The sequence below is a fragment of the Canis aureus genome, chromosome 27, assembly GCF_053574225.1.
Source record: "Canis aureus isolate CA01 chromosome 27, VMU_Caureus_v.1.0, whole genome shotgun sequence".
NCBI lineage: Eukaryota > Metazoa > Chordata > Mammalia > Carnivora > Canidae > Canis > Canis aureus.
This window is the reverse complement of record NC_135637.1, coordinates 14,672,860-14,698,441: the sequence shown is the minus strand read 5'-3', so window position 1 is coordinate 14,698,441 and position 25,582 is coordinate 14,672,860. Positions and strand designations below refer to the sequence as shown.

The 25,582-nt window shown below is 51.8% G+C and overlaps 1 protein-coding gene across 2 annotated transcripts in view; it reads left to right on the top strand.

The window, feature by feature from the left end:
* Positions 1-25,582, top strand: part of RBM19 (RNA binding motif protein 19) — a 126,877-nt gene that overhangs the window by 22,849 nt on the left and 78,446 nt on the right. For both annotated transcript variants that reach the window (XM_077875760.1, XM_077875759.1), the window contains 8 exons: positions 112-222; positions 2,166-2,366; positions 3,638-3,767; positions 12,076-12,245; positions 14,298-14,358; positions 16,967-17,046; positions 19,582-19,637; positions 22,569-22,685. In XM_077875760.1, coding sequence (XP_077731886.1) covers positions 112-222; positions 2,166-2,366; positions 3,638-3,767; positions 12,076-12,245; positions 14,298-14,358; positions 16,967-17,046; positions 19,582-19,637; positions 22,569-22,685 — 926 coding nt within the window. The remainder of the gene's footprint in view (positions 1-111; positions 223-2,165; positions 2,367-3,637; positions 3,768-12,075; positions 12,246-14,297; positions 14,359-16,966; positions 17,047-19,581; positions 19,638-22,568; positions 22,686-25,582) is intronic.

Genomic DNA, 25,582 nt, shown 5'->3' with positions numbered 1-25,582 from the left:
AGCTGGAGCCAAGACATCACAGTAGGTCCATGAGGGGCCTTGGTGGGGGAGACAGCTGACCTGTCACCAACCTGCCAAATGACAGGGCCTCTCCCCTCTCTCATCCCACAGGAGACCAAGGGAAGTGTGGCTGTGCGCGTGGCCCTGGGAGAGACGCAGCTTGTCCAAGAAGTACGGCGCTTCCTCCTTGATAACGGGGTCAGTCTGGACTCCTTCAGCCAGGTGGGTACCAGCTCAGCAAGCCACCAGCTGCTAGAGAGCCGAAGGTGGGGCTTCTGATCCAGGACATGCTGGTGGGTTTAGGATCAGGCCTTTCAAGGATAATTATTACTAATCCCTAAATTATCTCTAGAGAAAATGTCACATGGGCTCAGATAAGGGCCCATCTGACACGGATGGTGTCTGTTGGAGGCTGTGTGCAGGCGGCTAGCTCACAACTCGCAGCTTTCGCACACAGATGACGGGCCCCCACACAGCCCATGCCTGCTGCCCCATGCCTTATTAAGAGCATCCATGATCTGATGGGGGGGTTTGAACCTTCCTTGGACCAGGTAGGAGAGAGGTCAGGACCGCTCATTCTCCACCAGGTAGGAGTTTTGATTAATGGATGGTTAAGTCTTAGTGGGCCTACTGAGACCACCTCACATCCTCCCCTCCCTTTCACAGGCTGGGAAACTGAGGCCCAGAGAGAAGTTAGGGGTAGTGACTAGAGGTCTAACACTGAGCCTGTGGCAGGAGTCTGGACTAAATTTCGGCTTCTAACTCCTGAAACTCCTCAGCTGCCAGGCCCTTGGTTTTACTGCAAGTAGGCAGTTGGGATGGAAGGGGTGGTAGATACGTTAAGTAAAGATACTGACAACTAACACTTACTGGGACTCACCAAAGTGTTCCTCTAAATTTGTGTCTCAGTATTCATTTCACTCACGTGACAACCTTGGAAAGCAGCCCTACTATGCTCCCATTGTGGCCCATAGAGGCACAAAAGAGGCCAAGACACATGTTCTGGGTCATACAGCTAGTCGTGGATCAGAATGCAGCCCCAGAGCTCACACCCCTGACCTCTGTCCTCTGTGGCCTGAGTTGCACCTGAAGCCCACTGAGGCCCAGCCCTTCCCATCTACAGATGGCTTCCACCTCACCTGCCTCACTCAGTCCTCAGAGCAACAGTGAGGCCTAGAGGATGGGTATTAACCTCCCATTTTGCTGCTGAAAAAACAGAGGCCAGGGTGCAAGTAGCTGAACCAGGGTTTCAGGTTGGATTCCTAGCCACGCTGAGACTTGTGCTCAGATGCTCCATATGCCTGGAGTTCTGCTGTTCTGTCTTGCCTCTTCTGTATTCCTCTGCTACATGGTTTTTCAATAAACTAATCTGTGACGTTTACAGGGTGTATATATGATGTGCACGTGGTTCATATTGACACACATAATTAAATCCTTCCTTGCAGTGATCCTGTCAAATAGGTGTTGCCCTTGGTTAGGTAAGGGGCTGAGGCTGAGTTAAGTATGTGTCTCAGGGCCTTATATCTAATGTCTTGGTTGGGCTTCTCGCTAAAGCAGACCCTGAGATGGAGGTTCAAGTGCATGTTGTTTACTGGCCAGTGCGGAGAACACTGATAAGAAAGGGGTAGGGGAAGGAGACTAGTATAGGGTATACTTATTACAGTAACTGCTGATACAGTGCAGGGGCTGAGGTCTGTCTGGGAGAACACTGCAGAACTCACTCCTCATGCTTGTCCCGCCCAGAGGACAGGGGATGGTCCGAGTCCTGAGCGCCTAGGCTGCTCCCATGGTGTTAACTTCTCAGCCCTTCCCTCCTGCCCCGTGTGGCAGTAAGCTCTCCCCAGTTCCAGGAAAAGGCTGTTGGCACTGAGATGCATTGACAGTCTGGGTGGGTCCAGTGAGGGCTTTTCACGAGCACTGTTAGAATCTGCTGTGGCTCAGAAGTGGAGGGGCTGAGACTTGATCTAGGCTCTAGAGCTGGAGCCCTCACCCCTTGTCTCTACCCCTGGAGTGCCGTGCCTGAGAGAGTGGGGTAGTGGGGGCCCCCTCCCCAAGTGCCTGGTACTTGAGAGGTTCCGGGTGTGGAGTCAATCGCAGATCGGTGCTGGGGTCAGACTGGGGATCCTCCCTCCTGTTGCCCATGTGTATTGATTTCTACCCTGCAGGCCGCGGCCGAGCGAAGCAAGACTGTGATCCTGGTTAAGAACCTCCCAGCGGGCACCCTGGTGGCTGAGCTGCAGGAGACTTTCGGCCGTTTTGGCAGCCTGGGCCGAGTGCTCCTGCCCGAGGGCGGCATCACTGCTATTGTGGAGTTCCTGGAGCCCCTGGAGGCCCGAAAGGCCTTCAGGCATCTGGCCTACTCCAAGGTAGGGCTGCTGGGGGCCTGCTCAGAAGAGGGCCAAGGGGGCCGATTACCGGCAGGCAGCCTTAGTGCAGACCTGGCTGGTGCGTTGCTGTGTACAAACCAGCCTTCTCTGACATGGTCTAAGTATGACCCCACCCCTGAGAACACCTCAGGACAGGAGCACGTGAGAGGATTGCTCTAGACCTCCTCCAGGAAGCACGTTTGTCGCCTCACTATGGCTTCCCTTGGCTTTCCTTTCCTGTATGAATTGGAACCATCATTCTTGGAGCTCCTGTGATATCTAGGATTTACAATAAGTACACAGTCACTTCTGTAAGAGGGCTGTCCCCTGTTTCCTGATAAAGAGAGAAAGAAGTTATGTGTACATACACATCTATGATAGTGTTTTAGTCGTGGCTTCTCTTACAAACGGCCACAATGCAGAACTGTATTGTCTCATGGTTCTGGAGGCCCAAGGTCTGAAGCCAACTGTCACAGGGCCCTGCTCACTCTGAGGGCTCTAAGAGATCCTCCTCTGCCTCTGCCATTTTCTGGAGGCACCAGGTGTCCTTTGACTGGTGGCTGTGTCTATCCGGTCTGTGTCTCTATCTTCACATGGTGGTCTTCCTCTGTCCCAGATCTGACTCTGCCTTCCTCTTGTGTGGACACTTGTCATTGGATTTGGGGCCCACCCAGATGCTCTCATCTCAAGATCCTTCACTTAATGATACTTGCAAAGATCTTTTTTCCAAATAAGGTCCCATTAACAGGTTCTGGGCTTTCAGAAGTGGATGTATCTTTGCAGAGGGGCAACATTTACCCACAATGAGTAGCTTCTCTGTATCAGACACTAACACTCTGCAGACTATTTATCAATGTTGGTTTGTCCTGTTTTTAAAAGGAAAGACTCTGTACATACACATGTGTGCCTGCCTTGCCTGTGGTGTAAGGGCAGGGAGGGAGAGAATATGTGTTTCTGACAGCCCTACTACACCTCCTCCCGGACATGTACTTCATCAGTGATCCTGCTTCCCCATCCCACTCCCCTCCATTCCCCAATTGAGAAAACACAAGCAGACGCAAATGTGCCCAGTGACAACAGATGCTCAAGCCTGTCCCCTGAGCCCCGAGCTGCAGCAAGGGGGCCCCTGTGGTGGTCTCTGGGATCACGTGGCACAGAGTGTGCCAGTCTGTGCTGGCTCCATTCCCTGGGGGGAGGTGCCCATACTCTCTGAGCCTCAGGCTCTTCCTCTGCAGAAGGAACTGAGCCCTTCCCCTGCCCGGTCTCTACAGTTTCACCACACCCCCCTGTACCTGGAGTGGGCTCCAGTGGGCGTCTTCTCCAGCTCAGCCCCGCAGACGAAGGAACCCCAAGATCCACCAGCAGGACCTGCAGAAGAAGACAGGGCGGAGCCAGAAACCTGTAAGAGCTGAGATCAGGGTGTCCTGGGGCAGTGGGCAAGCTGAGGGAGGGGAGGTGGCAGGGCTGGGTACTACACTAAAATCTGTCAGATGTTTGGTTTAAAGTTCTTGATTTGTCCTGGAGATCAGCGCATCTCAAACTCTTGGACCTTATAGCCAGGTTAAATGTCCTTAAAATCAGAGCATAGAAATTATGGGCATTGCATAAAGGAGGCAACTTTTCAGTTTGTCTATTAAAGGTTGAAAAAGACCCTGAGAATCTATCAGTAGGATTTAGAACAGAGCAGGTAGGAACCTTCTTATTTTATACATCCGCCAGGATGCCTGGCCAGTGAGGGCAGCTGGCAGAGGGGAGATAACTTCTCTGGGTCCTTGGAATGGCACAATGTCCCCTGGCCACGAATGACTGCAAGGGCAGGCCAGGTCAGGGCAGGAAAGGGTCGCTGAGTCAGGGACAGGGATGACCCACCCCCAGCTAATGCTTCACATTTGGGGGCGGAGGGGGCGCCATTGGCACGGGGGCAGCACTGTTCCCCCTTGCCAGTCATTTTGCACCTTCAGCCTCTGCCCACTGAATGTTGGGGAATGCCCTCAGTGCTTAACTGCAACCTAAAACACCACCCCGCACTCCCTCAGTGTTCCCCAGATGCCCCCTAGGGGGCGAGAAGCGCTCATTGTAGGGACCAGGACCATATCCTAGAATCTGAGACCTTCAGAAAAGTTTTGAAAAGCCCTGGACAGTCCTGTTGTCCAGCTGTTAGGACTCTGCTCCTCCACAGTATCCCCCACTTTCCTTCACAACCTCCCATAGGGTTACCCACATATTAAAATATAAATTGAAAAAATAAGTCTCCCATCTACCATTTCCATCCTTACCAGAAAAGGTGTCTCACAGCAAAAATGGGGCAAGCAGAATTCTCAGATTAAAGAATAGACTTTTCATTGAACAGAACTCACTGTCTGTGAACCTCCCTGGGCTGTCTGCATGTGTCACCTTGTCGTGAGTCTGAAACCTTTAGGACTAGCCCAGTCAGCACAAGGCACTTGGGAGCCCCTGGTCTGGTATCTTTGTTCCAATCAGGGAGGGCAGTTCTTTCGTCTGCATCTTGCAGCTCTGGGAGCCTCCCTGGTCCTCAGGGTTACTGATTACTGGTATGAACCTTGGAGAACCCTTCACCAGCCCCTGTTGATGAATTAGTTTTGTCCACAGATTGGCTCAGGATTCCTTCAAATCCCACTTTTGCCACCATCAAGAAGAATTGTCTTGACACAGTCATGTGTTTTTCTTAACTAGCCATCACCCCAAAATCATCAGCTGCCTTAGTGTTCGCCTCACTTGCTAATCCTGAACTTGAACAGTATCTTTTGGCCAAAGCCAGTCCTCCTTTCAGGTGCATAGATTTGCCACAAGGGAGGGCCCCTTTCCCACCTGCTTTGGCAGGACCACTAAGCCTGGTACCATGTGGCCACATTCGTATGCACATGTCCTGGTGTGGCCCCTTGCTCTGGTCTTCTGTAACACTTGTCATGGTTTGTACTCTATTCATTTGGTTTTCTTGCTTCACATCTATCTCTGGCAGTTGACAAACCACGAGGGCAAGGAGTGGCCAGCTCGCTGGCTATTGGGTGCCCTGTCCTCTATGAGGTCCCAGGTATAGCCTGGGCTTGACTATGTGTAGATGGAGTGGGTGAATGCAGGAAGAAGGGTTTTTGCACCTGTCTGTGCCTGCAGGAGGTGGGGCTGGGTTATCTGTCTTTGTGTCCCAAACTTCCAGCACACAGTAGGATCTTAGTGATGAGGGGCATGTGCTCCAGCGTTCATCCCTTGTCAGTGGAGTAGAGGTGGTACCAGCACCCATGACAGTGATAGTCACAGCTCCTGCCGTGGGTACCAATTGATGCCTACACCACGAGCTACCCCTTGCTTTGTTCTAACCCTTTCCTACTTCCTGGAACTGTGTGTGGACAGGCTCATTTCCTTGGTGTCCATCTGCTTGACTGCCTATTAGAAAGTCTATTCCACAAGGCAGGTACCTTGCACACTTGCTCACTGCTGAACCTCAGTACCCAGCAAAGTGCCTGGCACCTGGTAGGAGAGCAGTGCATGGTGCTAAGTGGACCCAAGGGCATTTACTCCATGCCTGGCCCTGCACTAGGGACTTTGGGTTCCTCTCTGTGCAGCTCAGAGCTTCTGTGGAAGTTGCCATCTTCCTTGTTGTCATCTCAGCCCTGTGGCTGGGCAAGCCACTGTCCTCTGAGGCTGTTTCTGCATCTGTAAAATGGGTATGATGACCATGCTGACCTCTCAGGACGTTGGTGAGAGTGTGGTGAGGTGCTGTAGGTAAAGCATCATTACTCTGCTCCTTTCGTGCATTTGGCAGCAGAAGCCGGAGTGGATAGCCTGGCATTTAGCTGTGAGCACCAGCATATGCTGAGTGGGGGTGACCCCAGTGGGTGCCAACACAGACCCTCTTCCCCTGAAGAGGCCTGGTGGGGGGACAGATAGGGCTGGGTAGAGGTGGGGCAGCTGAGATGTCTCACTCCTAGTAGGAGTGGGCCCTGCGTCCAGAAACGCTCTGGAGCTCACTGAGAGGAGGCTTTGCAGAGACCACGTTCCTGAGTCTGCAGTTAAGAGTGCTGTGTGCCCTGTTTCACTGGGCCTGTGTGGCCGTGTTGAGAGCGTCCCAGACAGACTCCCTCTGACAGGCTCTGCCTCGTTGGGCTGATGGGATTCACACAAAGGAGGCCACGGAGCTGGGCAGAGGGGCTCGGCTGCAGGCTGGATTTCAGACGGGAAGCTGTGCCTGTCTGGACTGATTTCAAGGCCTGCTGAGTCCCCCATCACCAGGTGAATTCCCACAGAGCTCACCTCCTGGGCCTCTTTTTGCCCTTTCTGTTCCTTTTCTTCCACAGATCGCATACTTAGCCCCCGCCCCAGCCTCCTGGGGCCTTTCCTTTTCACCTGCTCCTCCCCCCACACCCAGGCTTCCACCTTGTTCCTGAAGCTTCCGGATCCCCATCGTGCATGGGGACTCAGTCAGCCCCCCAGCCCAGAGACTTTCTTCAGCCCTGAAGGAAGGGGGTGGGGAGTGGAGTGGATGGAGCTTTTATTTTTCTACCCCTCCCTTCCTTTCTGGAAAGCTCTCCGTTCTCTGTACCAGTCTCAAGGGAGGGGGACCGTGTGTTTTATCTCCCCACAACCAAGACCCTCACCTCCAGATAAAGGGCTCAGAGTCGGGGGAGGTCCTGGAAAGCTGCTTGCAACTGATAACGGTCTTCTCTGCTGTCAGCTTTCAGCGCCCAGAGCTGGGGGGGGGGGGGGAGCCACAGTAAATTCTGCGGCCTGATTATAATAAAGCCCCATGTGGTGATGCGTGACTGGGTTTTATTGTGCTAACTACAGATGGAAGCACATTCTCCTCTGCCTGCCCCAGCCCCCTCCAGCCCACCTTGCTTTGAAATCCTGCCCTCCCGCCCCCACCATGCACCCCCACCCTCTGGCCTAACCCTGCTCTCCTCTTTACTTCTTCCCTCTTTCTCTGATTCCTGGTGATTTTGTTGGCAAACATCTGTTTGAGTTTCACAGGATCTCATTTTTTCTTTCTTGTCTTTGTCTCCCCACTCGGGCCAGGAGCAGAAGTGCTTTTAAAAATGACCTTTGGCTTTCGCTGCCATGACACTTGGCCTCCACGCCACACCTCTCTGGACATGGATGTGGGCCTGGGCCCCAATAGAGCCTGGCCTGGATGCTCTGGGAGCAGGAGCCCTTCCCAGGGATGTGGCTAGCAGGGACACGGTCCCCCTAGACACTGAGGTGTGGTGTGGGCAGCCCACCCTGCAGGGAGAGACCTATGGGCTGTGGATAGCCACTGCCTCCCTCTCTTGGCTGCGGGGTTAGGGGTCTGTGACATTTGCCCCCAGATTTCTCATCAAGGCCTGGCTGGTAGCATGTGCAATGTGGACAGTCGGGGTGATGCTAAGACCAGTGAGACTATTCTAGATCACCATAGGCCCAAGCACTGTATTTTTTTTAAGATTTCGGTTATTTATTCATGAGAGAGGCAGAAACAGAGGCAGAGGGAGAAATAGGCTCCCTGCGGGGAGCCCAATGTGGGACTCGATCCCAGGACACTGGGATCATGCCCTGAGCTGAAGACAGATGCTCAACCACTTAGCCACCCAGGAACCCCCACCCCCAAGCACTGTTCTGATAGCCTTCTATGCTCTAATTATCCTGATCATCCTGCAAGGGGGGGCCCTCTTAAAGTTATTCCCTGTCTTAGATCACAAAAAGGAAGCACAGAGATGTTTAGTGACTTGTGAACTATAGGGAGAGCCGGATGCACCCAGAGCCACCAGCCCTGATGTCTTGTACACTGAGCTATGACCCCACAGCTCCTCTTGGTCACACTAAGTGCCATTTGTGGGATGCCAACTGTGTTCCAGTCACATGCCAAGTGCTGGACGTAGCCGTCATCCACGAATATTTGGGAGTGTCTGCTCTGGGCCTGGTGTAGGGGATGCAGTGGTGACAAGTCAGAAGGGGTCCCATCCTCAAGGAGCTCGCTTGCTCGTTGGGGGACACAGAGAAGTGAACAGACAAGGTGATTTCAGAATGGGATAAGGGATTTGAGTTGAGCCTAGGGGAATGTGAATGGTGAGTGGCTGGACCTGGGCTGGAGACCTCTGGAGCTGGAGTGGACAGGAAGTGCTCTGAGGGGAGGACACTGAACTGAGACCTGATGAGAAGGCAGGTCTAGAAAGAAGATGAGAGCAGAACAGGCAGAGGGGGGCGGCAAGTGCAAAAGCCCTGTGGTAGGGCTAGGTTTAGCGATCAGAATAGAGGCCTGTGCAGCTGTAGTGGGGGAAAGGGAACAGATGGGACAAGCTAGCAGGCCAGAGACCAGTGCTCAGGGGAGACGAGTAAGGTGGCCACTTGTCATCCAGATGAGAGGTAGTGATGCCTTGCACTGGAGATCCTGCGTGCAGATGGAGTAGCGGACACTTGTATTTCCAGACAACCCAGCAGAGTGTAGGTATGTGCACGCATCCATGCATGAGCATGTTTAATTCCACGTTCTAGATGAGCATGCTGAGGTAGGGGTCCACATAGTCACCCAAGCCCACACCACTAGTGAGTAGCATCACCGGGACTCTGACCAGGCCACTCATTCCTAAGGCTTGTGTGCATTTCACATCTCTGTGCTATTCCTGGCTAGTCTGTGGGCCCCTTCTCAATTTTCCAAGCCCCTTGTTTTCAGCAGATCTCAAGACCAGCCCCCTTGTCTTGTTAGTTCTCCCAGCATCCCAAGGGCAGTTACAGGTGCAGGCAGGTGGTTGCTAGGGACACAGAGGTTTATAGAAACAACAGGCACCTCTGTGCTGTTGGAGGATGGCCAGGCCACATTTAATCATGTCTTTGATGTCAAGCTGGATGTTCCTCCCAGATATTGGGGGTCAGGGCTGTTGGTTGACCTATTAGCAGTTGGAGGAGCCAGGTGATCTAGGCCAGCCGTGCACCTGGGGAGGAAATAGGTCCCGGCCGCCCTTGTTCTTGCCCGGGCAGGGGCCAGGGGCAGCTCTCTCGCCATGATAAGGATCCATCTGCTGTTCCTGGGGTGCCAACCCTAAGTGTAAGCTCAGCTCAGCTCCGCTCTCACTAAACCCACACATCACATCTCTTGGGCAGGTGCTTCTGACCTTTTACATAGCTCTTTGAAGCAGGGCAGCCACTGCTTGTAGGGCAGGGAGGCAGGCTGGGGTCGGGTTCCCCTAAGCTGCTGTGTCCTGGTGAGGCTTTGAACCCCCAGGACACTGGGGACTGGCTGGGTTCTGGGCCCTTGGGAGGGCTGGCGACCTGGGTGTGCTGGGGAGGAGTGAGCAAAGGTCCAATGAGCTGGTTGGTTTATTGGTTGACTACTGCCTAGTACAGAAGCGGCAGGCCATTGAGTTAGTTGCTGAGATTTAAACAGCATGGGTTTTTCTGTCAAAACATGGATTTTCAGCTTCTCTTGGAAGACCTGAATGCAGGAGTGCACCAACCTGACCTCCCATGGCAGCAGCTGGCTGGTATCAAGAAGGGGCTGCCCCCTGAAGCTAGCCATGAGCCTTCTTGATCACCATCATCCCCACCGCTGTTTTCTCTTTAAGAAGAATTTCTTTCTTTGGTCTTCCAAACCTCTCTCCCAACCTGAAGATCCTTAAGATTGATGGTGCAGATGCAGCAACCTCCAGCATTGTCCGTGAGCTGCCCACTTTTTGTTATGTGGCTACCGTGGTCATTAATGAGACAGTCCACCTGGGGCATGGAGCCTGGTGCCTGGCGCGTGGGGGGGGGAGAGGGGAGTCTAATCAGCCTTCCCTCCCCCCTGCTTTCATCTCCGAATTGGCAAATGCAAGGAGTCAGTGGGGTGGAAATGTCATTCCTGGCTGAAGGTCATGGTGTTCAGTGCGATTGAAGCTCTCATTCAGAACCCGAAGTCTTAGCTACTTTGCATAGCTTTGCTTCCCCATCATTAGCAATACTTTGTCCACCCTGCTTTGCTTTGAACATTGAGTACAAATGGCCACACCATGGAGTCCCTTGTTGGGTAAATTGTGTGAGTTTCTTGGGTGGGGGAGGAGCCTTTGTGTTGATTTCTTCTTTTTTGTCCTGGAGTGAGAGTCTGGGTTCTGGGTTCACCTCCAGGGGAGCAGGAGGGGCAAAGGCTGTCTGTTCAACTGATGTGAAACAGACAACATTATCACTGCCGCCCGTCACCATCGGGGCTTGAAAGGGTTTTTTTTATGACAAAGCGGTTGAAGCTTAATTAGGACTTGCAAGCATTAAGCTTGCCTCAGAAGGGGCAGGGGAGACAGACATGAGACGGTTAGAGTACTCGGCATGAGGGTGGGGAGCGGGCTTGGACCCCCGGAAGCCTGAACTGTTGGAGTGCAGGTGTGCAGGAGGAGAGGGCTGTGTCTGTCAGCCTAGAGCCGGCTCGCAGAGCTGCCTCCGAGGGGCCAGTGTCGGGCAGGATGTGGCAGGTTTGGATCCGTGCAGAGGGACAGGCCCCCCCCCCCCCCCGCTCAGAAACACACGGGTGCAAGGGTGCCGTCTCATGACCGCTTTGTAGAGCCTCCAAGGTGGGGTTCAGTTTCCCCAGGGTGTGGAGGAGCTTCAGAAGCTTGTATGGGGTGTTAGGATACCCTGGACCCCGATTATGTGACTTGGGGAGGTTGACCTGAACTGCACGCATTTTGTCACAGCAGGACTTCTAAGAGGTCAAGATACTAGGCACAGTTTTCCGAGGCTTCTGTCACCTGCAGTCACCACGGCTGGCTTTGAGTAACAGCCACGCACACTGGCCTGCTGATGCACAATCTCCTGTTTGCTCTTCCTTCTTCCTAAGATGCTTTTCCTTCTGAATAGCCGTGGCAGGAAGGCTCTGTAATCCTGTTCTCCAGAAACACCCAGGAGCACATTCAGTGTTCCCTTCCAGCTTTTGCTCCCTGCACATATCTCTCAGAAACTGTATGGAACCTGATTGGGCTCATGCTGTTCATTGTTTCATGTCTTAACTTTTCTTGTGATTTTTATATCCTAAGTGTCGCTCTGTGTTCTCACACATTCTTTGGAAACATATTTAATGAACACATATCCCAACCTTTGGTGGCGCTGCATGTGTCCTAGTGTCCTTCTTATGAGTATTTACTGGGTTTTTTTATTATTATTATTAATTTTTTACTGTCATGCACAACTCTGAATTTATGTTGTTGGGTATAGATAAGGCACGGTCTTAACATGTATGGCTACTTGAAGTTATGTATATTGGGAATTCTGATTGAACATAACATCCCTGAAGTTCATGGGGTATTTAGAATGTTCTAAGTTTTGCTCCCATTCGGTAATTTTTCAAAAGTTTTGAGTCACATTTTAATTTGAGAGTTCACTCAGTCTTGTTTTTGCAGAAAAGTAACATGTTACAGAAGTTTGTGGTTCAATAAAACAGTTCATGCAGTAATTTATTTTGAAGTTCAGATTAGCGTGGGTTAGTCCAAGGCTCAGACTTCTGGTCTGTCTTTCACATTTCTTTCTCTTTAAAAGAGGCTGGAGGCAGGACAGCCTTGTACCTTCCCCATTTTCCCCTGTTGCCCCCAGAGAGGGACTAGAGCCCCGCACCAGCTGGGAATCAGTGCCCCTTCCCCACGTTGCCCGCACAGTGGTGGCACTTCTCTGGTCTAGCAGGTTCTGTGCTTTAGGCCCCTGAACTTTGATGGATTTGACATTTAATGGATTTTTTTTGGGGGGGGGGGGGGGCTTGTGCCAGACAATGAGACCCCAGAAGGTGAAAAGCCAGCAGAAGGAAGAGCTGAGGATTGTCCAGCAAAAGTGGAAGAAGAAGAGGAAGAAGAGGAAGAGGAGGAAGAGAGCCTCCCTGGGTGTACTCTGTTTATTAAAAATCTCAACTTCAGCACGACGGAGGAGACCCTAAAGGGAGTGAGTGATGGTTAAGAACGGAGGGTGGGTGGTGGGGCGGGGAAGGCCCTCTCCTGATGTGGTGCCTGTGCACATTCTGCCTGTAAATCTGGTTCGTGCTGATACGGGGCTTCACAACCAGCCACCAGCCACTTGACATCCCTGCTGGGCTGTCCCGTAGGCATCTCACCCAGGGGTTTGAGTCGTGGGCAGACTAGCCTGGGGGCTGGGAGGGGCAGCCACAGACATGGAAGGGGACGTGTCAGGTCGGCTAGGGAGGCACATGCAGTGTGAAAGCTGTAGTCTGCGTTCGTTAGCATTGTACATTCAGAAAACAAAGCTCCCCCCTCCCATTGTTTCTGTGATGTTAACTACCCAAAAGCAAATGTTAGCACAACCTTCTGGCCTGATGAGAGCATACAGAAGACACAAGAATGAGTGTGGGGCAGCGCTGCCTGTAATCCCTGGATAGGGTGTAGGTTTTGCATTCTTGGTAGAGGGAGGGCAGAGGGTAAAAAGATAGGCATCTCCAAGTAGGTATTTGGGAAATGTCAAGCGGGTCCTACACTGAGTGGGGTTGGGGGACATTGGGAAGGAATTGGCCAGAGATAAGGAAATGGGGCCTCCAATTCCAAAGGATTAGGGTCTGCAAGCTCCCCCCGCAGGTCTGAGAACTGCTACAGGGAGACTCTTCATTTCTATGAACTGGGTTTGACACTTTTTTTTTTTTTAATGCGTAAATCAGCAATTATTAGCAGGCTGACAGCCATGGATTGGTTCTGAAAAAACAAGATGGCCATAAGGATTGAACTAATTGATTTCTAAAAACTCTTTGGAGTTCCAAAATCCCACAGATGGATTCAAGAGGGAGAATGGGGGTCTGCAGAATCCCAGAGGCAGGAAGGTGGTGGCTCGGTAGGCGGAAAGGAGGTCAGCCTGCAACTGGAGGGAGAGATTGAGGTGTCTCCTCTTTGGGGAGGCAAGAGGTCAGAGCCTCCACCCTGAGGCCATCTGGCTAAGTCTCTGTCATGTGACCATCCTCCTGCAAGACCAGAAGAGTGGCCATGGCAGAGGGGCACCTCAGCCAACACAGCAGTATCTTAAGGGCAAAGATTCACTGTCTGGAGCAGCTGGAGACCCACCCTTGGATTTATCATTGGCTGCTTCCTGAATCTGTTTTGGTTCAGTTTGAGTTTGCTTTTGTAAAGAGGCACGCCCTAGCTGTGACGGATTGCTTCGACTAGGCGAAAGCAGCTTGTAGCTGGTGTTCATTTCCAGTGTGCTGGCTCTCCTGGGTCTGGTACGGGAATGTCATCAGGAAGATGCACCCAGGCTTCAGACTCATGAGCTGGGAGGCACGGCCAGGATGATGTTGTCCAGGTGCCTCCTGCATAGCTGTGAGGACTGAGCTTCAGGATGTCCGGTTACGGTCCCAGGGCCATAAGCCCATTGAAAGCTCTGCAGGAACAGCATCCAGCCCACAGGCCCCTACCACCACATGGTGCCACTGGGTTAAGGTCAGACTGCCTGCCTGTGGATCCCGGCCTCATTCCTGGCCAGCGGTGCAACCCTGGGCGAGTCCTTTGTCCCGTCTGTGCCTTGGTCTCGTCACCTGTAAAATAGGGATGTTAGGAGAATCTTCCCATGGAGTGGTTTTAAAGATCTGTTTAGGACAAGTGAGATAGTCCAAGGGTCAGACCTTCAGATTGAGAGAGTTCCTAAGCGTCTGTATCTTTTTTTTTTTTTTTTAAGATTTTGTTTATTTATGAGAGACAGAGAGAGAGAGAGAGAGAGAGAGGCAGAGGGAGAAGAAGGCTCCATGCAGGAAGCCTGATGCGGGACTCGATCCCCGGACTCCAGGATCATGCCGTGGCTGAAGGCAGCGCTAAACCACTGAGCCACCTGGGCTGCCCAAGTGTCTGTATCTTAAGCACAGTCTGGGTATCGACTCTGCTGTTACTCCCTCCATCTTGGGGCCTGTGGTCACATACGCAGTTTCTTTCCAGATGCTCCTGTACTTGTTGCAGGATTAGCCTAGAAATACTGCTGATGCATGTTGACATTCCTTTCCAGGTGTTTTCCAAAGCAGGGATGGTGAAGAGCTGCTCCATTTCCAAGAAGAAGAACAAAGCAGGTATTCCCTAGGAAACTGCCTTCAGAAAGGATAATTCCAAAAGAACCTGTGGCTCTGGGTAGGGGTAGGGGTAACTTTTGCTTGCTGATTTTGAAGGCCCTCTTGGACTGAAGCACTGTCACCCTCAGAGGCAGCCATGCACATCAGGTTCTTCTGAGTTTAGACTCTGCCACCTTGGACTGTCCCATGGTCTCCGAGCAGTACTTTTGATGTGCCACCAGTGTACAGTGACACTACCATAGCAGAAGCCTTGCTTTTCCCCTAGCACCTCTGGGCTTTGGAAGTTTCTTAGAGAAGAGCAGGAAGAGACCTATCTCAGGCCTTCCCACTTCCCTTCCGAGAGAAACAACCCAGACATAGAACCTTCTGAACATTCCACTGAGCCATGAACCATGTATCTCCATGGCCTGTGGGTCACCTTACAGATGCCACCCTCATCTCTCCGTTTGGCCTCTGGTATTATCATGAGGCCCTGGGCCCCTGCTTGTCTATTCTCCAGCCCTGGCTCCCTACATATGATGGACGGGCCACACGTTCTTGCTCTTTCACAGCTGTTCCATCCCATCCCTTTCACATGGCAGGATTTGCAGGGATGCCACGTGAGTCAGCCAGAGCTGTGTCCTGGCACAGAAACAAGCTGGTGGGTACAGCATTGGGTGATGAGGGACTGGAGCCCAGCACAGGCATCTCCACATAGCATAGAAGTCCAAGATCAAGGTTTTAGCAGATTGGTTCCTTGTGTGGGCTGTGAAGAGCCTGCCCCAGCCTGTCTCCTTGACTTCTGAATGGTAGTCTTCACACTCATGGGGTGCTCTCTTGGCTTGTGCCTGTCCTGTGTTCAGATGCCCTCCGTCCCCCTTCTTAAAAGAACACCAGTCATATGGACTCAGGGCCCAACCCCAACAACCTCACTTTTCACTTGATCACCTCTATAAAGAGCCTTTTTCCAAAGGTCACATTCTGAGATGCTGGGGATTAGGATGTCACCATAGAAATCTAGGGGGCACTATAACATCCTGTTCTCTGGGAGCCACAGGGCTAGTTTGGGAACATAAGAAAGGCAGTTAAGTACCAAGGAAACAATTTGAGGGCTTGGTTGCAGGAGCTTCAGGAAAGGAGGTGACCCTTGACTTCCAGGTAGCCAGTCGGGCCGGCAGAGGTGCTGCCCAGCCCGGGGCTGCCCCTGTGGGTTACAGGCTTGCCGGGCCCCTCTCTGCCGCCAGACCTATGGAGCCTGCCTCCAGCCCTCAGGAGTGCTCTTCAGCGTACTTTAGAAAGAGTTGCCTGATCTTTCAGTGTCGCGAGCACCTCTCTCGTGCGCTCTCTTTCTTAAGAGCTTGTGTTGGAGAGCCCTGCTCCACCAGGCTCCTCCATCAGAGTTGGAGGGGACTAAACAGCCTGTATACCTGGGAGGGTTGCTGCAGGTCACGGAAAGCACGCTTCACGCGTGGTGGGTCTGCACAGCATCAATGATTGGGTGATGAACCAGACTTTCCGTAGCTACCTTTCACACAGTCTTACACGCTTTCTAAGTGTCCTGTGTACGCAGACACCACCCACCACCACCTTTAATCTTGACTTCTCCCAGGGAGAGCTTTCCAACATCCGCTCAAGAAACCAATGGTCAGGGTTGTCACAGGGTGGCGCTGCCTGCTGCTGACAGTTCTGTCATAGACTCTCTTCTGTGGCCCACAGAGAGAGTCACATTTGGACAGTTCGTGGACTTCCTTACTGCCTCGGGGCCTCATCTGATATAGCACATTTCCATAGTGAATGGAAATGCAAGCAAGAAGCCCACTTGGTTGGGGCTTGAGTCTTACGAACAATACAGTCGATGCAAAGATGGGGCCAGTGAGCAAGTCAAAGGTGATGAATCTTGCTTGTCGTTTGGACCCATCAGACTTGAGCCAGTCTTCTGAGTTCAACTGTGAAAAAAAAAACAAAGAATAAAATAAGTATATCTGTGTAATATGCAGGGAGGGGAGGAGGCGTGTGTCACCTTCTGTGACATAGGTCAAGGCGTAATCAGACAAATGCCCTCTACAATACCTGCTCCCCTGAATTATACAGTTGTACATATATACAAACCAGAGAGGTTTGCATAATGCAGCCCCCCTCCTCATCGGAACTTGGTATCTGAAATTCAGGAGCAGCTGTAATTGGATGGCCAGTGTTACCTGTAAAGAGTAAGTCTTTGGTGCATTTGGCTTTCACGCATATATTCATTTTCCGCATAATGTGTGGAAGAGGAGGACTGCCTAGGTAGACATTGTGTCGCTTGTCATAGCGATGGTCATCCCTGTTCATTCCTTCTCCCTCCCAAAGGTGGAATTCTATTACGAAGTTAATTATCATGTCAATCATCTGTTAATTAATAGTCAACTGGGCCTCAGGTGACAGCTATATAACTTTGTTGGCTGGTTCTTCAAGATGACTGGTAATACATGTCGAGCCAGGAGTGGAAATCTTTTTGGGAATGAAGGAGAGGTGTGAGGAAGAGAGAAAAGAGTGGGCGTCCAGGGGCCTGCTGAGACCCTTGCACTTGGGCTCATGCTTTCTTCACTTTCCTGTCCACCTGCCTCACCCCTGTGATTTCTGCCTCCTTCAGGAGAGCTGCTTTCCATGGGATTTGGATTTGTGGAATACAGGAAGCCAGAGCAGGCCCAGAAGGCTCTCAAGCAGCTCCAGGTAAGGTGGGGATTTCGGCTGAGGTCCCTGGAGGCACTTGGTGGTGCCTGGGGTGGGGGCTGTCTGTCAGCACTCCTGAACTTGAACAGGAATGCGGATTAGGCCATATTTTCCTGGGCCTTTCACTTCCTCTAGTTGTCTAGGGAGGAGAGAACTGTAGCCTAAGAAAAATTGAGACCCATTCTCAGCACTCTGTCATCACTATAGTGTGTTCATTAATCTCCATCTCTGTGCCACATCTCAAGGAGACTGGCAGAGCAGACCTCTGAATAAATACACAAGACCAGGCCATGAGGAGCACTTGGATGGAAATAAAGAAGGCACTGTGATGGGTTGGGAGGGCTACTTTGCATTGTGTGGTCTGGGGAGGCCTCTTTGAGGAGGTAAAAATTGACAAGAAGGAGTCAGCTACCTAAAGATCTGAAGGGGGAGCAGTCTAGGAGGGAGGAACAGCACGTACAAAGGGACTGAGGCAGGGCTGCTAAGGTAGGAGTGAGCTTAGTATGTTTGAGAGGCAGGAGTTGGTGTGGGGTGGTTGGTACCTAGACCTGGATCTTGTAGGCCATTTAAGGACTAGAATGCAGTATAAGGCAGTGAGATTCTGGCAGAGTGCTTGGAGCACACTGGGAAGGGACTGGTTTATGCTTCCGGACAATCTCTGCAGCTGCTCTGCAGAGAGCGGATCATAGGGAGGCAGGTGAGAGAGCATTGAGTCGTCCAAGCAGGAAAGGGTGTTGGCCTGGGCAGGGGTGGAGGCAGTGGGGACAAGGGAGCCAAACTCCGAGGTGTCTGGACATGTCCTTTTCAGAAGTGCAAGATCAGACTGGGGCCCTCGGTAGCAAGAGGGAACCTGAATTGGGGCTGCAGGGAGCCGGACAGCCTGGGATTTGCACCTTCTCAAAGTGAGCCAGGCCTGTGCTCGAGATGGTGTCCTCAACAGTCTTGCCCTGGTGCCCTACATCCCGAAGGCGTTGGGTGGTAAGGGACAAGGAGCAGTGCCCTCCCACACACTTCTCTGTCTCTCTGCAGATCCGCTTGTTCCCCTCCAGCACTTGCCTTTCCCTCGTTCTGCAGCCAGAGTGCTCATGACCAGGCCTCTAGGACAGGCTTCTAGACCCAAGTCTCTGGAAGGGCTCCAAGGGGTCCAGGGGCCCTTTGAAGCCATAGTCAGAATGTCATGTGTCTGTGTGTACTGCACTAAGGAGGACGTGGTCTGCCTGGCATGAGGCCAAGCAATGTGAAGGTAAAATAAGAGTTGAATCAGGCCAAGTTTACAAGCCAGGGCATGGCAGGCTGCACACCATACCCCTTCCCTCATTCTCTTCTTGAGGGGTGCGCCTGGGCCAGACCCAGCTGGGCTGTTTGCAGTGTGGAAAGGATGCCCAAACAGGGCTACCTCCCTATCCTAGCAGAGCTTCCTGTGCAGGGGGAAGGCTTCAGGGCTATAGGAAATGTAACCCGGCCCTTAGCCAATATGTTTTTGTAGAATTTTGATGACCTTGGCTCAAGGCAACTTCATGAGGGGCTGAGTTGGTTTTGGGTAGGATGATGGGGAGGGGACCCCTTCGGGGCTTCTGCTCTCTTCGAAAGGCTCTCTGTTCTCCACCAGGGCTTGTAGACTCATGCCCATGGGGGCCAGTGGGGGCAGGCAGTGTAAGGGGTGAAGAGGCAGGCATCACCCAGAACAAAACCAGGTGCTTGTGCCCTGTCTAAAGGAGCAGCGACTTCTTGGCTTCACCCAGTCATTGCGTCGTGGGGAGGCAGATTACAACAATACCAGATCTCTAGGGGGTTTTTTTGTTGTTTTTTTTTTTTTTAAGAGATGCCAGAAATGCCACTTCGTTATTAGATGCCATCAAGGCACATAACTGAATTTTAGCTCTGCACGTTTAGTGCTTCATTCTCTGCCACATGATGCTGGATTCTATAATAAAACCCCACCTCACACATGGACAGTGTTAGGTTCTGTACCTGCCTGTGTGCATATATATGTGCATATTTCCACAAAGAACTATTTACACGAATCTACATGTGGTGTATTTTATGGGAGATTTAAAGGATTTTTTAGGGTAGTTTTGCTAATATGCCAGTTTTGCCTTAAGGGACCCACGTGAGAGCCTGGCTTTCCTTGCAAGTCCTCTGTGGTTTAGAAATTTTTATTTTTTAAGCCCATACAGTCTAACCCGAACTCTGTCTGCAAGCCAGACCGAAGGGGCTTCCTTTGCCTGCACATCCTTACACACTATGGAAAATTCTATGCCCCTTGAATGGTGTAAAGGTCAAGGCCCACACATGACTCGAGAGGATGTTGGAAGGCTGGGTCTCTGTGACCGCCAGCTGCTACCTGGGCTCAGCATGAGCCATTTCCAGGAGAAGCTGTTCTGTCCTTGATTCCAGCTGGCCCCTCTGCCTGGGAACATCTTCCCTCTGAAATTTCCCTGGCCCTCTAGGGAGGCCTGCAGTGGTGAATGGCAAGGGGGCAAGTGCGTATTTCTGGGAGGACAGAATGACAAGCTGTGTTGTCTTATTTCTTAGGGTCACGTTGTGGACAGCCACAAACTGGAAGTGAGGATCTCGGAACGAGCCACCAAGTAAGTCTTCAGTGCCCCATGTTTGCTTTGATCTGGGGTGGTCCCTTCTGCTCTGGTGCTGGTGCCCCAGTCCCTTAATGTGCCCTCCACCCAAACCCTCACCATCTGGGACTCTCCCTCACAAAGCTTGTGTCCTCTTTGCCAACTCCAAGGCCCATTTCTGTGATGAACTGGGATTGCTCCAGTCCTTTTGAGTGAATGTTTAATGCAGTTACTGTAATCAGAGGAGCAAGAATGGGAGAATCATCCTGCTTATCTTGGTGGTATCCGTAACCCAACTAAGAGTTGCAAGTTGTTGCTGGGGCTTTGGAGGGACCAGAGAAGTGATAAAACCTGAACATCCGCCTTTATAGACCTTTCTTTCCTGGAGCTGGATGACAGAGCCCAGAGACAGCCTCCAGTTGTTTTGAAAGAGATTCAGTAGGCATTAGTGATGGAGACAGACCTATTCTGCCCAGTGACCAGTTTCCTGAAGTAGTGGGGGTTTTTTCCCCAGGAGTTTCATTTTGCTCCTACCCTTCTACCCACTTATATGTCTAAATGAGCTAGTAACCCCCAAGGTGCTTTGAACAGTGCCCAGCACGAAACGTGCCCTGCGTAAGGCATTATTGTCCTTGTCACGAATTGCCTCAGGTGATGAGGTGATTGCTTCTAACAGTCCTAGGGCTGGTTTAAGATATTTATTTGGTAGTTTTCAGCAGGTGGGGGGTCATTTGTTGTGGTCGTTGAGCAGATTAGCTGCTGGTGACTGTTCTGGAGCTGCTGCTTTTTCTTCCCTCTCTCTGTTTTCAAAGCAACTCATGAATCTAGTGCCATGCCACCTCTGGTATTGTTCACCCATCCCAGTCTGTGCCATGTCAGCATCCTTCAGGAGAAGAAGGCCTGGTATGGGAAGGGTTCCTGAGCTGTGATGGTACAGTGGAAGTTGAGTCCAGGCCTGGGACTCCACAGCTTTGGGTTCTAGTCCAGGAACTGCGTGACCTTGGGTGGCTGCATGAAGCGTCTGGCACATGCCCTGCATGTGAGCACTCAGCCAGTGGTGGAGATCTTCTTTTCCACGCCCTATCTGCAGGGAGTCAAACTAAGGTCACCTTGCAGATTTCCAGTGTCCAGCCAATGTTGATTTAGTAATCCTTTTATTCAACAAAAAATCAGAGAAAGCCCACTGTATTCTACATACTCTGCCCAATTGCCAGGAATGGAGTTGCCTTGTGCTCGCATTCTAGGGTAGTGTATTTGGTAGAACCTTCTACAGTGGTGGGATTCTTCTCTAATGTTCTGCATCTGTGCTGTCCAGTATGGCAGCCGCTTGCTACGTGTGGCATTTGAACACTCGAAATGTGTATTAGTTATCTGTTGCCGCATAACAGAATATCCCAAACTTAGCTTAAAATAGCAAACGTTTATTATCCCACTCTCTTTGGGTCAGGAACTCAGGAGCAGCTTAGTTGGGTACTTCTGTCTCCAGGTCTCTCAAGAGGTTGCTATGAGGATGTGGGCCAAAGCTGCAGTTTCATCTGAAGTCTCCCTGGGGGCTAAAGGATCCACTTCCAAGATGGTGCCTTCCCATGGCTATTAGTAGGAAGCCTCTGTTCCCCACCATGGGTGCCTCTCCCTGGGATTGCATGAGGGTTTTTCCAGCCCATTTCCCACAGAGTGAGTGATCCAAGGGGGAGCAAGGAGGAGGTGACAGTGTCTTTTACGACCTCATCTCAGAAGTCACTGTTGGCATCTCTCGTCCATTGGTCACACAGATCTCCTGTCTAATGGAGCATGGGAGGGGACTCCCCAAGGGCATGAATCCCATGAGGCAGAAATCACAGGGGACCATCTTGGAGGCTGGCTCTCCCAGCAGTTGAAGAGTTGAATTTTGAATTTTGTTTTCATTTAGATTTAGCTGGCCATGTGTGGCTTGTGGCTACCGTATTGGACAGCATAGCCCTAGGGCACAAAGAGTAAAGGGAAATATAAACAAATACATATTATGCAGTTAGGTGGTGATGAATTCTAGGAAGGAAAATAAAGTCGGGCAGGGATGAGTTGCTGTTTTAGTGGCAAAACTTAGAGAAGGTCTTTGAGGAAGTGATGTGGAGCAGACCTGAAGGGAGCAAGTCATAACAATCATCTTTATGACAACTGCTGCCATTTACTGAGCGTTTAGCACATGGTGGGCACCATGTAGAGTGTTTGACAGGTCCTCAAGCAGTATGACAAGACCAGCACTATTATTAGGGCCATTCCCCAGTTGAGGAAACAGAGGCCCAGAGAGGCCAAGTTAACTTGCCCAAGATCATTCAGATCCTATGTGGCCAACTTGGCATCCATACCCTGATTATCTCAGCTCCCTGCTCACAATCCTGCCCCACTTTGATGTAGGGACTTAGGTAAGGTGGGAGTGTGTTAGAGGTAGCCCTGAGCCCCAGGATAAGTTTCCTCTCTAAACCTCAGCCCATCTCCATGGCTAGAAACTGCTCTGGGGCCTCAGGACAATGTTCTTCCAGTGAGCAGTGGAAATGTTCAGATAAGCCCTTTGGACCATCTGGGGTCTTGCTGCATCCACAAAGGGACAGTGGAGACTGGATATGGTGAGGAACTGGCCTCACTCTCATCAGGTTTCCTGTCTCCAGTCCCCGCTGGCCCCTGGGTCTCTCAGATGACAGGCAGGAGAGACCCAAGGGTGGGCAGGTGGGCCAACCAGATGCTGTTTTGAGAAGAAGATGGTTATGCTCTGTGTTATCCAAAGGAGACCACCTTCCTCACATTTCACATCTTCCTCATCCACACCAACTCCTTGAATCCCTCACCTGCACAGACCAGAGCATCTGCTCTTTGTGGGGGGCGGGGGAGTGGGGGGCAGTGTGGTGCAGGCAAGGGAGTCCATATAGGGCAACAGCTGCCTATACCCTGAATAACAACCTGAACCCTTTCCAGGCCAGCCCTGACATCCACTCGGAAGAAACAAGTACCCAGAAAGCAGACAACTTCGAAGATACTGGTGCGCAACATCCCCTTCCAGGCTGACAAACGGGAGATCCAAGAGCTCTTCAGGTGAGAAGCGCTGGTTCGGTCCAAGGGGTGGCGTGTGGGTGGGGAACGTGCTGGAGCCTTGGAGAAGGTGGCTTCAGGTCCTTGATGGCTCTGCTGGCAGCCGGCCCAGTGGTCTTTCAGAGGTCATTATTTGGCTGCCTTTGATTTATCCCCCTTGAACTCACACACTGCTTTCCAGAGCACTGTGCAGAAAAGTCTCAAAACAGCCAGGCCTCTTCCTCCCGAGGTGAGACAAAAGGAAAGGGAGGCTGATCTTTTCCATCCCCACCCACAACAGGATGAGGTGGGAGCCCACATGGCCGAAGCTCAGCTCTGTCCATGATCTGCCTGAAATTCTTCCTCCCAGGTCACTCCTGGCTTAAGCCAATGGTTCTCCACTTTCTTGGTAGTTTTGAGTCAATTGGGGACTTTAATAAACATACCTTTGCTCAGGTCCCACCCCCACAGAGGTGGATTCTGTTAGTCAGGGGTAGAGCTCCGACATGGCTGTTCTGATCAGAGTTCCCCAGGGGCTTCTACTGACCAACAGAAGATTGGGCGCCTCTGTCTACATTGCTTCTCATGGAAAGGCCATTTCGAAAGAAGGATGAATCACCTGCATAAATAATGCAGTCCATCAGCAGATGCTGGCACAGGGTCACACATTCCAGGTGGTGGGACCTGGGAGAGCAGGCCGGGAGGAGACCCAGCTGGAAGGCCGGCAGCAAGGCCCTGCAGAAAGGAAGATTTAGTCAGACCAGGTTCCCCATGTTTCAAAAGAAAAACTAGCAATCCTGATTTTAAGGAGAATAAGTTGGCAACTAATTTACTTTCTGAAAGCAAACATGGTATAGGACAAAGTGTCTGCCTATGGCCAGGGGCCACCATTTTGCTGCCCCCATGCTGCTACATTACATTGTTGGACATTTCTGATTAGTTGGGTACCACTTAGAACCAGGCCCTAGGTTAGCCATTCTATATTGGGGCATCGCGGGAAGATGTTTAAAGCCAAGGCCCTTCCCAGGCATGATGCAGAGAGACCATCTAGCACAAGGGCAGAGGGAATTAGCCCCAACTGAACAGATCGTCGGGGCCCTCAGAACCTACAGCACTCTGGTCCACAGGTTCAGGAGAGCTAGGTCCCTGTTGGAATCATCAGTTAGCATCTTACTCATTTGGTCAACTGTGGATGCAAAATATAAATCCTATATTCGGGAGACCAGAAAGAAGTGCCTTTTATGACATCTACTTCTTTGCTCTCATTTGGTGTAAAGCCGGGGGACCCATTTGTGGGATTTGCTTCAGAACTCGCTGTCACTCTCTCCTCCGATACACTGTCCACTGGCGTGCAGTTCGTTCACAGGCGTGGCTAGCGGATAGTGATGCGGATGCCAGCCCTGCTGGTTTCCTGAGTAGCTGGGTCTTAGCTGTGATACTGGGTCCCCTGGGCAGCACCAACAGTCTGGTGAGATGGGGTCACAACCTGGGGGATGTTTTCCATCTCCCCATACCCAGGGAGATGAGTCCCGAGGAGTTCGCCAGCAAGGTCGTTGCGGGAGAGAATGCACCCTCAGCCTCATGCGCCTGCTTGTTTTAACACGAGTCTGCTTTTTAAAGAGTCCAATTTAAGAACTGCCAGATCAAAACAGGATTGCCGCAAACAGCACGTGCTGATCAGGAAATAGTATCCCGCCGAAATGACAGTTTCACTTGTGTCTGCAGCGTATGTAGGATGACACTTATCCAGGGAGACAAAAGACCAAGTTGGAAAGGGAAAAACGCTTTGTTTGATCTTCCGTTTTATATTTATTTTGAGAAGACAGGGAATTAGCATCCAACGAACGTAATTACGCGGTCTCTCTTCTCCCTGCCATTGTTCTGGTGGTAGTTTCTGGCAGCCCTTGGAGAGAGGGCGGAAAGCCCTCGCGGCTGGCTCACCTTGCTTTGTTGTGCACTCAGGCTGGGGCCCGAGGCAGTTCCAAGCGGCAGGCAGCAGGGGTCGCTGTGAGCCTTCTCCGGGGGCTAAGCTGGTCGGGATTTCAGACAAAGCCAGTGGCCGGCAAAGGTCAGAGCCAGGGGAAGATTTCAGGATTTAGGGGAACCAATCTGGTCCATTTTGTAGACAGGTTTTGTGGGCTTGTCCTGCCAGGTGTAGTCAGAATCCCAGCTCTGATGGAGCATTTGCTCGGTGTATGCTGGGCCCCAGCTGTGTGTCTTCTTGTGCTGTGTCTTCTCTTTTAAGCTGCGTAGCCGTGTTGAGGAGGAGCAGTGCTGTTACCTGTTTTGCACCCAGAAGGATACTGGAGACCTGGGCACACTGAAGCATCCAGCCCAGGAGCCTCAGTTGAGCCAGGAATGGGAGTTCAGTGGTGTGCCCCAGAGCCATAGCTCAGAACCACTCCTCTCTGTAGCCTGTTGTCCTTCTCTGGGCCTAGAAGGATATTACGCCCTAGATCATGTCAGTGGAACCACTGTCCCACTATGTTAGGTGGGAACGTGTCGTTCATACCAGCCACGGTGCTAGGTGTTGGGCAAGCAGCTGTTTCAGGAGAGATGGGCCCCTCTCCCGAGGACTTCACTGTCTGTGGGGGACCAGGGAGCAAAACAACAGGGCAGTCAGACAGTGACATTTCTATGGTGTGCAGGAGTGAGTGTGGGACTGCGGGAAGGCACGGTCAGGTTCTCAAGAGTGCCCGCTGCAGGGTGGCAGTTCACCTACCCTCCACAGCCTCCTGGGGACCTGCACATGAGCTGCCAGCAGCTTCCCGGCCAAGGCAGCATTTGCCTGCGCCTTCTCTGGAGGTCACCAGCCTTGCAGTCAGGCCTGCTTGCATCATACTGCAGCCCCTTGAACCCCATCTTGAGACGGGGGCCAAGAGGCACTGCAGATCCATGCCCCTACAGGATCACCATCTGGG